The sequence below is a fragment of the Cyrtonyx montezumae genome, unplaced genomic scaffold, assembly GCF_038088225.1.
Source record: "Cyrtonyx montezumae isolate F1298 unplaced genomic scaffold, pur_monq_1.0 scaffold_9, whole genome shotgun sequence".
In the NCBI taxonomy this organism is placed as follows: domain Eukaryota; kingdom Metazoa; phylum Chordata; class Aves; order Galliformes; family Odontophoridae; genus Cyrtonyx; species Cyrtonyx montezumae.
Window position 1 is genome coordinate 10,449,757 of NW_027072100.1, and position 13,568 is coordinate 10,463,324.

At 63.0% G+C, this 13,568-nt stretch overlaps 2 protein-coding genes across 6 annotated transcripts; both read left to right on the top strand.

Moving 5' to 3' along the window:
- The first annotated feature begins 335 nt into the window (after positions 1 to 335).
- Positions 336 to 6,207, top strand: XKR7 (XK related 7). Its single transcript, XM_065754135.1, has 3 exons — positions 336 to 775; positions 4,948 to 5,147; positions 5,255 to 6,207. The coding sequence occupies exons 1-3, from the start codon at positions 336 to 338 to the stop codon at positions 6,205 to 6,207; spliced, it is 1,593 nt and encodes a 530-aa protein (XP_065610207.1).
- A 3,023-nt stretch (positions 6,208 to 9,230) lies between these two features.
- Positions 9,231 to 12,433, top strand: CCM2L (CCM2 like scaffold protein). Of its 5 annotated transcripts, none has more exons than XM_065754625.1 (10): positions 9,231 to 9,292; positions 9,425 to 9,592; positions 9,776 to 9,859; positions 9,953 to 10,136; positions 10,541 to 10,989; positions 11,067 to 11,202; positions 11,320 to 11,383; positions 11,472 to 11,622; positions 11,707 to 11,845; positions 12,023 to 12,433. In XM_065754625.1, exons 1-10 carry the CDS (start codon positions 9,263 to 9,265, stop codon positions 12,301 to 12,303), a joined length of 1,686 nt encoding a protein of 561 aa, XP_065610697.1. In that variant the 5' UTR covers positions 9,231 to 9,262; the 3' UTR covers positions 12,304 to 12,433. The 5 variants fall into 5 exon arrangements, with proteins under 5 accessions (XP_065610697.1, XP_065610698.1, XP_065610700.1 ...); XM_065754626.1 differs by having other exon boundaries at positions 11,475 to 11,622; XM_065754628.1 differs by having other exon boundaries at positions 9,956 to 10,136.
- Positions 12,434 to 13,568: the final 1,135 nt, after the last annotated feature.

Consider the following 13,568-nt stretch of genomic DNA (forward strand, 5'->3'; position numbering starts at 1 on the left):
CGTGATTTTAGCCGGCAGCGGGGCTGCGCCGGTCCGAGCCGGGGGGTGCTGGCGGTCTGGGCAGGGGGAGGTCCCCAAGGGGCGCTGCCCTTTCCGGGAGAGGGGGAGCGGCGGGGCCGGGGCGGGGGCTGCCCGGGGTGAAGGGGTGGGGGGGTGGGGGGGGAGGGGCGCGGCGGTGCCGGTGCCGGTGCGGCGGGGCCCGGCCGGCGGGCGCGGGGCGAGGCCGGCGCGGGGGGGGGAGGGGGAGCGGGCGCTGCCGGGGCGGGCTCGGCGGCTCCGTCCTCCCTCCGGAAGTCTCTCCCGCTCCCTCCTTTCTCCTCCTCTCCCCCGACAACATGGCCGCGAAGTCGGACGGCGGCGGCGGCCCGGCCGTGAGGCTGGAGAGCCCGGAGGGCGGCGGCGGCGGCGGGGGGGGGAGGCGGGCGGGCGGCGGGGCCCCCCCGGCCCGGCGGTACCGGCTGCGGGACGGCTGCTGGGTGCTGTGCGCCCTGCTCGTGTGCTTCGCGGACGGCGCTTCGGACCTGTGGCTGGCGGCCCACTACTACGTGCGGGGGCAGCGGTGGTGGTTCGGGCTGACGCTGCTTTTCGTGCTGCTGCCCTCGCTCGTGGTGCAGCTGCTCAGCTTCAGGTGGTTCGTGTACGACTTCGCCGTCGGCACCAAGGACAGCGCCGGCAGCACCAAGGACAGCGCCCGCGGCCGCCGCGGATGCTGCCGCCTCTGCGTCTGGTTGCTGCAGGGCTGCATCCACCTGCTGCAGCTGGGGCAGGTCTGGAGGTAAAAGGGGGTCCGAGGGATGGGGTGGGGATGGAGCGAAGGAGGCTGTGGGGCTGCATCCAGATGCTGCAGCTCGGGGAAGTCTGGAGGTAAAAGGAGGGGGTCATAGGGATGGGATGGGGCTGGACGGAGGGGAGGTGTGTAGGGACACGCGTGGGGATCGGCAGATGCAGGGAGGACGGAGAACACAGGTGGGGATGGCCGGGAAGCAGGTGGAGGATGTAGGTGGGCATGGCAGTGTGCAGCTGGGGTGGGCGTGGGGACCAATCCTTCTGCAGCCACAGAAGGGGTAGGGTGTGGAGGGCTCTTGGCAGAGCCTGGCTATGAGCAGGAGCTGTGGGTGTGGGTAGGGCGTGAGGAGCTGCAGTTCTGCTGAGTGGCACAGGCCTGTTGTCCCTGGGTGGTGCTGGGCCTGGTGAGGGCACCTGTCTGGCCACGGGGACCGCATCCTGGGGATATGCAGTGTTTCTGCTGGGCACCAAGCACCTTAGGCTCAGAGCCTCCTCCCTGGATTCCCCAGGTCTCGCTTGGAGCTGCTGTGGGCAAGAAGGGAGTAGTTGTCCCCTGGTTTCCATGGGGCTGTATTTCTGCTACCTGCCCTGCTGGGCCTGCAGGCAGAGCGAGCAGCAGTTGGCCCAGAGCAGACTTGAGCCCCTTTGCATGATCCTATGCACACCCTCCCGAAGCTGATGGTTTCTTGGCACAATCATTTCTGTCTGAGCACCTTCTTTCCCTGTGTGATGGAGCCAGTGCTGCTCCCTCCCAGCTCCACTGAGCTTCATCCACTGCTGTGCAATGGAGCTGATGCCTGGAGATGCTGGGAGGGGAGTGGAGACAATGGCATATTCCTGAAACAATGCCCTGAGCAAGCGATGCTCCTGGTCCTGTTTTGGTGCTGCTTCCCCTCCTGATGTACTGTGTCACAGAGCCTGCTTTCCTCCTTGTTGTCTGCATGTGTTTCTCTTCTGCTTTTCTTAGGATGCTGTGGGGATCTCTAACTTTGTTTCACAGCGCAATGTGCTCTGCGTGAGCAGCTCCTGTCCTTCCCTCCCTGCCTGTCCTGCATCCCCTCGGTCTGGCTCTTGGTGTGGTGGTGGCAGAATGGGAACAATCTGCCTCTGGGTGTACTGCAGGAGCTGGGAGGGAGGACGAACTCCCCGGGGCCGGGTGAACAATTACCAGGGTTTGGTCAGAGCCGGGTCGGGTTTTGCTCCCAGTTGTGTCAGCTGCAGTCTCCTATCTGCTTCAGGCTCCTAAGCCAATTAAAGTGGTAACTCTCAGCACTGACCCTCCAGGACACGTTGGTTTCAAGCTGCAGCTGAGGCTCTTTCTAATCCGAGGATTTGGGATTTGCTCGGGTGACCAGTTAAATGCAGTTCACTAAACCCATTAGCGAGACTGGATCCGGTGCAGGTGGATGTGACAGTTTAAGAAGTGTTGAATTATAGCCAAATAAACACTGCATGTGGAAGGAAAGCTTTTCCTTGGCCAAGATGCTCAGCTCTCCCTGCCCATGCCTCCCCTCCCTGCATTTACCCACTCCCACGGCTGGGGCCGCCGTGATTGCCTCAGTAACTCTCACCCATCCCAATCAATCCCTGCATAGCCCCATATGTTCCCCAGAGAACTGCAATTGGGGTGAGGTGGGGCTGCAGGGAAGGGGGAACCTGGGGACCGAGTCCTGCGTGCAGGCCAGACAGGGGTCTGCACACAGGGCTCTCCCCAGTGGTTCAGCTTTGTGGCTTGTGTCGTGGATTGGCAACAGGGAAGCATTTTTCTCCTTGTTTTAATAAAGCAATGAGGGACGATATCCCAAATTACTTGTCAAGAAAATCACGCTCCCCATTGCTCACTCTCAGGCTGGGGGAGGTCTTGTGTCTTCACACCTGAGGACGGTGACTGCTGGCGTTGGAAGAACCACGGTTAGGGTTAGGATTGGCATTAGGGTTAGGATCAGGACCCTGCTTTTCTCCCAACCTTTGCAAACTGGGATGGCACTGGGACTGCAGGCGTCAAACCAGGTCAGTGATGAGGCCGTGGGGTGACCAATGACTGTGGGGCCATCCTGTGGGGCCGGGGCTGTGCACACAGTGCTCCTGCCCCCACTGCCACCCCAACCCTCTGTGGGAATTTTTGTCAGATCGGGCTTTTTAATACAAAGGAGGCAGTAATTAGCCCTAAGAGCGCTCTCTTTTGGTTTCTGCCTCATCATCAGTTTTTTTGAAAATTAAATGATTTTTTTTTTAAGTAATTGATTCCGTATTTCTCATGCAGCTGCTGCTGCTCTCAGTTCATAAAAACCTGGCGGTGCTCCGTCAGCGCGCGCGGGGATCTTTTCCTGGGCTGAAACACAAACGGCGTGATCAAATGCATAACAAATAGGAATCAGCATTTCATTCTGGCAACTTGATGGGAGATGAAATCTCGGTTTAATGAGATCTATGGAGCTGATGGGAAGATGGGAGGATATCCGTGCCCCATGGAAAGCTGGGGGGGTGGTGGGGGTTCTGAGGGCCACTTTGAGGAGCTGCAGATGGGGGTGTGCGTGGATCCCCAACCCCACCCCACTTCCACTGTGGTGCCGGATGGGAATGGCATGATTTGCCAGCAGGGACGTCTTGTTTGGCTGCCAGAGCTCCAAGGTCTTTGGGAGGATCTCAGGGATGGGTTGGCAGAGCCCAGAATGGATCCCCCCCAGTTTTCCTCTGCCCCTGCTGCTCCTTTTGGCCACCTCAGCCCCTCCAGCACCGGCTCATGGCACAGCCCCGCAGGATGCGGCCGCCACCACCCGGCACTGGGCTGTTCTCCAGAGAGGAGAGGCTGCAGAAGGAGCCATACGGAGCAGAGATGCGGAGCGGGAGAAGCCAGATGGGAAGGCTGGAATCAGCCCGGCTGAGCCCCGGCCGCAGCAGGGCCCTGGGGCTGCCCCGGCTCGTGTGAGCCAGGAGAGGGGATGCTGGAGCCAGGCAGAAGGGCGATGGAGGCTGGCAGGGAGGGGATGGAGGCGGCCCTGGAGGATGCTGCAGGCAGTGCCTCGCAGAATCCTGATGCCCTCTCTCTGCCAAGTGGCACCAGGAGCCCCATGGGGCTGGTGTCCCTGCCCTCCCTCCTGTGTGCTGTGGGAACAGATGGTGGTGGCAGTTGGGTGGCTCGGGGGCCTGGGTGGCACCAGCTGACTCCTCCCCCCATCTGTAGGCCATGCAGCCCCTAACTCTGCACCAGCCCTGCAGTGAACACTGATGTGAGAGGCCCCAGGACATGGCCACAAAGGGAACAGGGCCGGCTTCTGCCTCCTCCTGCTGATGGATGAGCTGAAAGTGCTGGGATCAGGGCTTCTCCCAGCGCTCATGGGCTAATGGAGTCGACTGACAGCGTTTTATGGATCTGATATAAAGGCCATCAGTTTGTGTGACATTTTTACTAGGTTGGGAGGGAGCTTTATGGTCTGACTTCCTTTAGCTTAATCTTTCTGTTTTCATACTCATCTGTCTCCCTTCTCTCCTCCCAAATCTGTGAGCAGTCAATGTGGAGCAGCCTGAGTGCATCCATCCCCGTGTCCCCTCCAAAGGACATGTGTTCCCTCCATAGGACATGGCATTTCCCTGAGCCTTGCTGGCCCGGTGCCGTGGGGAGGGCTCCCGGTGACTCAGCGGTGCATGCGTCGGTGCCACGTATGGCATCGCTGACCCCAAGCATGGACCATATGGCCGTGCCCGTGCCTGCAGCTCTGCCAAGATCCAAGGCAGCACCGACATGGCAGCTCCCTGTGGGCACCCCGCAAGACCAGCTGGTCCTCTTGCTCCCTCCTTCCTCTGCCTGGGGCAGGCAGTGTGGGCTGTGAGCCAGCCAGGACCAAAATATCCCCTTGGAGAAGCAGCCTGGCACAGTGATGGGCTGCAAGCAGGGCACCTGAAACGTGCAGGTGGTGAAGAGCGGGGTCATGGTTGGGGGAAAGAATGAGACCTTACACCGGGGAGAAGAGGGCACAGGGCTGGGTGGGAGTGGCTTGGCACCAGCACCATGTGCTGCCCCACACCTGCAGCTCGAGGGCCTCCACGGCCTCAAGTGGGAGGGCCGTGCCACGCTGCAGCAGGAAGGCAGCACCACGGGGCACAGCTGTGGGAGGTGAGCATGGTGGGGGCCGCCCTCAACGCTCCCCACCCCCGACACAGGTACCTCCGCACGCTGTACCTGGGGCTGCAGAGCCGCTGGCAGGCCGAGCACCGCCGCCGCCACTTCTACTGGAGGATGATGTTTGAGAACGCGGACATCAGCATGCTGCGGCTGCTGGAGACCTTCCTGAAGAGCGCGCCGCAGCTGGTGCTGCAGCTCAGCATCATGGTGCAGCAGAATGACATCGAGGCGCTGCAAGGTAGAGACACCCTGGGCGGTGGGGAGGGGCTGGGGGGCTGCAGCCTGGGGACGGCCGTGTCCGCTCCTCATCCCCGTCCCGTTCTCACAGCCCCTCTGTGCCCGCAGGGTTCTCAGCCTCGGCCTCACTCGTCTCCCTGGCATGGATGATCGCCTCCTACCAGAAGGTGCTGCGGGACTCGCGGGAGGACAAGATGCCCATGTCCTACAAAGGGGCCGTGGTGCAGATCCTGTGGCACCTCTTCACCATCGCCGCTCGCGCCATCGCCTTCGCTCTTTTCGCCTCCGTGTTCCAGCTCTACTTCGGCATCTTCATTGTCACCCACTGGTGCATCATGACCTTCTGGATCATCCAGGGCGAGACGGACTTCTGCATGTCCAAGTGGGAGGAGATCATCTACAACATGGTGGTGGGCATCATCTACATCTTCTGCTGGTTCAACGTCAAGGAGGGACGGAGCCGCTACCGCATGTGCATCTACTACATCATCACGCTGTCAGAGAACGCCGCCCTTACCATCCTCTGGTTCCTCTACTACGACCGCAAGACCATATCCGACTTCAACGCCTTAATCCTCGTCTGCGTGGTCAGCTCCAGCTTCGCCCTCGGCATCTTCTTCATGTTCATCTACTACTGCCTCTTGCACCCCAACGGCCCCATGTTCGGCCCCAGCTCTGGGGGCTGCATTTTCCGGCAGCGGCCTCCCCCAGCACCGAGTTCCCCGGCGGACGCGGTCACCAGCCCCCCGCGCTCACTGCCGCGGACTACAGGGGGGGAGCGGGAAGGGGCACCGGGGGAGCGGGACAGCTGCGTGCCCGTCTTCCAGGTGCGGCCCTGCGCCCCGACACCGCCGGCCGCCCGCACCCCGCGGACAGAGGGACCCGTCATCCGCATAGACCTCCCCAGGAAGAAGTACCCGGCCTGGGATGCCCATTTCATCGACCGGCGCCTGCGGAAGACCATCCTGGCGCTAGAGTACGCCTCGCCCAGCACCCCGCGCCTGCAGTACCGCACGGCCGGAGTGTCCCAGGAGCTCCTGGAGTATGAGACCACCGTGTAGGGCAGGGGTGTCCCCCGCCGGGCTGTCCCATCTCTTCGCAGCGTTTTGCCTTTCTTTTCGGTTTGCCGGCACCGAGGGGTGGCCGCGCCGAGCGCCCCGCGGGCAGGGGCCGGTGAGGTCCCTTGGTGCTATCCCCCCACGGGCTGGCTGCGCGCCGGGGGCTCGTCCTTGCCAAAATACCTCACCTGTGCCTGAGCTGCCAGGTTGGTGGCACAGGGTGGGGGCCGCGGGGTGCATGGGGACAACAGGGACCCCGCTCCGGTGAGGGGCTTTGGGGGTACGGCACAGGGGGAATGTGGAGAATGTGAGTGACGGGGGAAAGCCATGGGGCTGCGGGTCTGGAGTGGGGCTGTACTGGAGTTGGGGGTTCCTGGCAACTCCAGGGAGTGTGTGGCATAGGGCCAGGGCAGCCCCCCCCACCATGTTCCCCTTCATCTCAGCCTCAATTCCCTCACACATGCTCGAGCCATGCCTCCACTCCAGGAGCTGCCATTCCAAGCATGGGGCACAGCCCCTGACCCTGAGGCCAGTGGTGAGGGACACAGCACCTCACCACCCCCCTCCTGCCCTCCTGGGAACCGCTTCATCGCATTGTGTTGGTTTTCACCAGACGGGTGACATTCTGTGTGACATTTTCTACCTCCACTGACGCTGGTGGGGCAGGGCCTGGCTGGCACCGGGAGGGCTGTGCGGGGCAGTGGTGATGGGCCCGGGGGCTCCACAAAGCCACATTCACCCTCATTCATTCTCCCCTCCATTCCCCAGCCGGGACTATCTTCATCCACCCTCCCATCAGCATCAGCCCCCTCAGCTCAGCGATGGGAACCTGAGCCAGGACGGTGCCCCCAGCCCCCTACTGCCTCCGCAGAGGAGCACGGCTGCCCTGGCCTCTGCATTTGAATGTGTGCGTGGCTCGGTCCCAGCCCGCAGTGCCCCCTGCCCTAAGGGCTGTGCTGAATGTACCCCAACCTGTGTTCGTGCCCCGTGTCTGTGTGTCCGCCTGTGTGTGTGTGTTTGTGTGTATGTGTGTGTTTGCAGCTGGGTTTGCAGTGCAGAGCTGCTGCCCCCCAGGCATGAATCCCATCCAGAGTCCCCCACAGCCCCGGTGCCTTCCTCCAGCCCCAGTGTTCCCATGGTGTCCCATGGTGCTGGGGGGTGCCCGTCGGGCTGCATTGGTTTTGTTTCCCATTTCTCCGTAGCTCGAGGGATGACCGCAGGCTGGGGTGAGCCACGTGGGGTCACTGGTGCTAACTGGTGCTATCTGAACGCCTCGGAACCCTTTTGGAGGAGGGCACAGAGCAGAGCTGGGTCTGGGCAGCGGGCTGGGCCCCCTCCGCGACCCACACTCCTCCTCTACCCCTAGGAATGGGCAAAAAATCCCACTCTGCCCCACTGAGCCCCAGGGCAGCCCTGGTGGGGTCCCAGCGGAGGAGGCAGCCGTTATCCTCAGGGAAGCATGATGAGAAGATGGGAGCTAGCTGGGCATGGGGCAGCCGGGTGCCAGCAGCTGGAAGCCCCCGGTCATTCAGTAGCTGCTGTGCCAGTGCCATGCTGGTGCTGGACACCACGGCCCTCTGCCCGTGACCACCATGTGGAGCCACACCGCCTGGGCTGAGCTGCAGCCTGTGCCCTTCCCAGGGGCACAGGACATAGGGACTCTTTTCTATGCACTCATGCCACGGTACCCTCAGTCCTGGGCTGCTCCCATGTTGGGATCGGGGCAGCAGCTGTGGTGTAGGGCAGTGTGGGATGGTACGTGTGACCCCCATGCCCGGTGGTTCCCCAGCCCTGCTCCAGCCGGGCTGAATGGGCAATGTTGGGGGAGCCAAGCTCAGCTGGCAGCAGTGACAATGGCAGCAGTGTCAGGACAGCAGCACTCACTGGGACCACACCAAGAGGGCTCGAGCTGGGGCTGAGCTGGGCACCACAGGGCAGGGGCAGCTCTGAGGGCCTCAGTGGGACCACCCCGAGTTCAGGGAACAGGGGACGCAGCTCGGACCAGGACCAGGCCCTGCTGCTCTGGGCTGGGGCTGTTTCTCCCCAGTGGGGACTGAGGGTCTCAGCCACATCCCCCCCCCAAGGTGCCCAGGACCTGGGAGCCCGGCTGTCACGTACTGTAAATACTCTGTGTGCCACCTTCTTCTCTGGGACCCTCAGCGCGGGCAGGGGGTGAGCGAGAGACTGGGGTCTGACCGAGACTTTTTTGTATACCACAAACTTTTTGTATATTTTTAATTTTGCTGCAACATGAGATATTAAATTCATTTCAATAAGCGCTGCCTGCCACAGCCTTTTCCTTGCTGGCTCCTCCTCCTCTTCCCAGTCCCCACCAGTCCTGCAGCGGGGCTCCCCAGATGCTGGGAATATCTGGGGACAGCTGTGGGTGTGCTACCTGCCTGGAGCCCCCAGCCCTGCTGCCTCTGGCAGGGAAGGGGTGTGTGGGCAGGATGTGGTGTGCCGGGGAGGAAACTGCCGGACACAGCCTGTCGCCAGTGATCCTGCTCCAACCTCCTCTATGCTGGGGGGACCCTGATTGCCATCTGACTCCCAGACCCACGGTGGGGGTTCATGGGTTGCTCTGGGGGTCAGAGAACTTTGGGCATTGCTGTCTGGCCTCGAGATGGAGTCCTCCTCCATGCCAGGATGGGGGCAGACAGTCCATGGGATCCCTGGCGCACTGAGTGGAAGGGGTTGCTCTGCTGCATGGGCACTCCTGCCCTGGTCCTGACCCAGTTCCAGATCAATGCCACTTCAAGTCCCAGCCCCGTAACAGTCACAGCCACTGTCCTGTACTAGTCCCAGTCTCAGTTCCATCCCAGTCCCATCCCAGTTCTGGTCCTTGTCTCAGTCCCAGTGCCAGCCCCAGCTCAGTCCCAGTCCCATATCATTTCTGGTCTCAGGCCCATCCCAGTCAAACTCCAGTCCCACTGTCAGCCCCAGTCCCAGCCCAGCCCAGCACCCGCAGAGGGGCAGGAACTCACATCCGAGCCATTCTGGTGGAGTTTCCGACAGGAAAACAACAAAGGAGTTGGACAGAGAGGACGGCGGCAGCGCCATGGACTGCGAGGCCAAGAAGGGGAAGAAGGTGCGTGCATTTCGGGATCACAGCTCTGTGGGGTTGGGCTCCAGGATAAGGGGTGGGAGATGGGGAGCCCCCCAGGATTTTTGGGGGATCCAGCAGGGAGGAGCCGTGCTGACATGTCCCCACGTCCCGCAGGGCTTCGTGTCGCCCATCCGGCGCCTGGTGTTCCCTAAGGCCGCGCGGAGGACCGTGCTCCGCAGCAGTGTCTACCGGCGGCCGCTGCACTCGGTGCCGCTGTACCCCCCCGACTACCTGATCGACCCCCAGATCCTGCTGCACGACTACGTGGAGAAAGAGGTGAAGGTAAAGTGGGGGGTTTACCCGCAAGAGCTGGGAGGGTTTCTGGTCTCCTTCCTCCCAGGGATGAGGAGATGGGGAGAGGAGGGGGGAGCAGGTGTGCTCCCCATGGCCCTGCATTGTGTTCCCCCTGAGCACCAGGGGGGACACCTTTCCATCCCAAAAGTACCCCGGGCTCTGTCCCCTCAGTTTTTGGGCCACCTGACCTGGGTGACAGCCTCACTGAACCCCTCCAGCCGAGACGAGGTGCTGCAGCTGCTGGACACTGCCAGGGTAAGGGAGTCCCCAATGCCACTTTTGTCACCTCACTGTGCTACCGCACAGTGGCATCAAGCCCCCACGCCCCTGCATGTGCTCTGTCTGCAGCAGCTGAAGGAGCTGCCCCTGCAGACGACTCCGGAGCAGGACAGCATCCTGAGCCTGTCGGCTCGCTGCCTGCTGCTCACCTGGCGCGACGACGAGGAGCTGATCCTGCGCATCCCCACGCACGAGATCGCTGCAGCCTCCTACCTGCGCGACGACGCCCTGCACCTCCTCATCCTCAAAACAGGTGCGGGCACCCCATCACAATCCGGCCGGTCCCAAGCAACGGCACCCTCGTGCGATGGGGAGGAGCCGGCACCGTGTTTTGGCCCCGTTGCAGTGCATCACCTCGTGCAGCACTGCCCGCTGCTCCCGCAGACAGCTCGCAGTTGCGCTCCCAGCCCTGGCCGCGCTTAACTGCGGCAGGAGAGGATGCGGGAAGTGCTCCCCGCCCCACCGCATCCAGCCCAGATGCGGGAACAGGGGCTACGTTGCTCAGCAGACCCGGGCTCAGCAGCCAGCCACAGCCGGGCTCGTGGGGAGGGGGGCGAGCCCCAGCCTGGGCACGGGGTGCATCCTTAACCAGAGATGGGGCAGGTCCGGGAGCTGGGGTCCCCACTCTGACACCCCACCTCTCCTCGCCGCCTCCAGGCCTGGGGGTGGACCCGGTCCCCGCTGGCGGGCACCCCGAAGCGGCCCCGGTGCCGGAGGTTCCCCCGGTTGAGAAGCGTTCGGGGAGCGCGTGGCCGGAGCCGGGCAGGTTGGGAGGTGCGATGGAGAGGCGGCACACCATCTGCAGCCTGGACTGGCGTGCGGCGCGGGGCGGGCAGGAGGGCCGGCAGGGCGGCAGCCTGGAGCGGCGGCGGGGCGGCAGCTGGGAGCGGCGGCAGCGGGGCCGGCCGTCGGGCAGCTGGGAGCGGAGGCAGCCGTGCGGCGGCAGCTGGGAGCGGCGGCGGATCGGCACGGCGGGCGGGAGCTGGGAGAGATGCACCGGCTTCGGCAGCTGGGAGCGACGGCACCCCGGTGGCAACCCGCTGGACCCTCAGGAGCCGTGCCCCGACGCCTACTCCAACCTCGTCATCCTCGCCGTGCCCAACAGGGTGAGCGCCCGTGAGTTCCCGGTGCACGGTTCCCTTCCCGGCCCGCACCCAGCCCCGGTCCCTCCATCTCACTGCAGGATGCGGCCGAGGAGTCGTGCGCGCTCATTTGCCAGGTCTTCCAGATCATCTATGGCGATCAGAGCATTGAGTGCGTGGACCGTGCCGGGTACCACTACACCTCCACGCCCACGCGGCCCTGGCTCTCCAGCAGGAGTGAGTGGCTGGGGGCGGGTGTGGGAGCCTCGAGTGGGGTGACACGGGACTGCAGGGCATGAGTACAGCGTGGGGGTTTGTGCCCCAAGCTCTCAGAGCTCAGCTTTCCCTCCCCAGGTGAGAGCTGCCGCACGGATGGGACGTATGGCTATGACGCTGACTACAGCTGCTGCAGCTCCTTGTGAGTTCCCAGCTGCAGGGCAGCTGCCCATGGGTGCTGTGCACAAGCAGTGCCAGCGCCCGCTGACTGTCCCTGCTCCATCCCCCAGCAGCAACGGTTCCCACGAGACATTCGAGGCGTATTATAGCGGGACATCCTCACCCTCCTTCCATCAGTCCCACCACAGCCTGGCCACCGCCTGCAGTGGCAGCGATCAGAGCAGCGTGGGGCTGGAGCAGCTGCAGGACTACATGGTGACGGTGAGGGCTGGGGGCAGGTAGAGCATCCTTCTCATCTCTACCACCACTGCCCTCGGCCCCCAGACTCTCCCTGTTTCCCTGCAGCTGCGCAACAAGCTGTCACCCCAGGAGATCCAGCAGTTTGCCCTGATGCTCCGCGAGTACCGGCTGGGCACGCCGGTGCAGGAGTACTGCTCTGAGCTCCTGCGCCTCTACGGGGACAGGAGGAAGTTCCTCTTGCTGGGTGAGTGCCCCAGGGATCGGGGCGGCCCCCAGCAATGGATCCATCACTGTGCTATAGCATCAGTGCATCCTCGGGGGCGAGGTCTTGGGTGTGCACTGAGGGGTTGGTGGGACCCCTCTGCCCCCTGGGATGGGGTTGGCACGGTCAGCCCATACAGCCTCGTGGCATCTGTCACAGGGATGAGGCCCTTCATCCCCGATCAAGACATCGGGTACTTTGAGACCTTCCTGGAGAGCATCGGCATCCGGGAGGGCGGCATCCTCACCGACAGCTTCGGCCGCATCAAGCGCAGCATGAGCAACACGTCGGCCTCAGCCGTGCGCAGCTACGACAGCTGCTCCCTGCGCTCCGAGTCCGAGTCCTTCAACCGCATGATCACCAACATCACGCATGACATCGAGGCACTGGCGAGGGACGAGGAGGAGGAGGAGGAGGAGGAGGAAGACAACTACCTGTGAAGGAGGCACAGGTCACCATGGAGGGGACTGGACTCTGCTCTCGGTTGCGCTCATGGTATTTCGGGGCAGTGTGGGTCTGAGGGAGCCCCCGCCAGCAGTGCTAAGTGCTGTCATTTTTTGCAGATTGCAATTAAAGGAATGAGATGGAATTGGAGCAGGCTCTTCCCTGGTGCTAAGGCACGTGTTGGGCAGGGGGTGAGCTGGGGCACAGGGACACCTCACATCTGGGACACCCATCCACCTCAAGCTGGGCTGGAGCAGGGTGGTGCTCTCAGAGCAAAGCAGGGTCAGAGCAGCTGTGCTGGGATGGGCGGGTGGCAGCCACAGCCTGCCCTGTGCTGGGGGCTTGGGTGCACTGCGGTGAAGCGTTGGCCTTCCTACAGGATGGAGAGGGGTGGGAGTGGCTGTTCCTGGGCTGAGCAAAGACCCCAGGAGCTCTGCAGCCCAGAGCAGGGGGCAGCACGTGGGCAGGCAGTGCGAGGGCTGCCCGCAGTGTTATTTCCCTAAAAATAATGTATGCAAATCCTTACACAAGTGAGGCACTCGGGTTTTCTCTTTGCTCCTCCTGGGGACACAGAACTGGGAAGTGATGGCGCTCTGGCCCCATCCTGCCCCCCATCTCTGCTGCCCTCATTCCACAGTGGGTGCGGGGATGGCTGTACGGCCACCAGGGCTGCTCAGGGCTGCGGACAGGGATGTCACTACGAGTTGGGACAGGGAGTGTCGTACCGGGCAGGGGCGGGGCCATACCAGGTGGGGCGGGGCCATACCGGGACAAGGGAGGAGTTTACACCGAGCTCAATGCAGTGGCAGCAGCAGTGGCTTTGGCTTTGGGACACAGACGAGAACCGGGACCTGTGACAGCAGTCAAGGTGAGAGAAGAGCCTCGAGGGCAGTGGGGTCAGGTGGGACTCTGAGCCCCTGGTAAAGGGCTGCCCTGCATCATCCCTGCCTGAAACAGCAGTGCTGCTGCAGTGCTGCCCTGCGCTGGATCTGGCCCCTGTCTTGTTCTTGCTTGGCGTGGTGGCCCCAGAAAGGGGACCGAAGTCTGGGAGTAGAAGGAGGGGCAGTGCAATGAAGTCAGTGCCAGGGTGCTGGGAGGGAAGGAGGTGATGCTGTGGTGTCCCATCCTGTCCCCACACCTGAGGTCAGCCACAGGAGCTGCAGAATATGGGTTGCACCCGGGGATAGCCATTGCCACCAGGTAGCTTCATGAGACAGTGGCTCAAGATGTGAGGAGTCAGTGGCTGTGAGGTGTGCAGCCA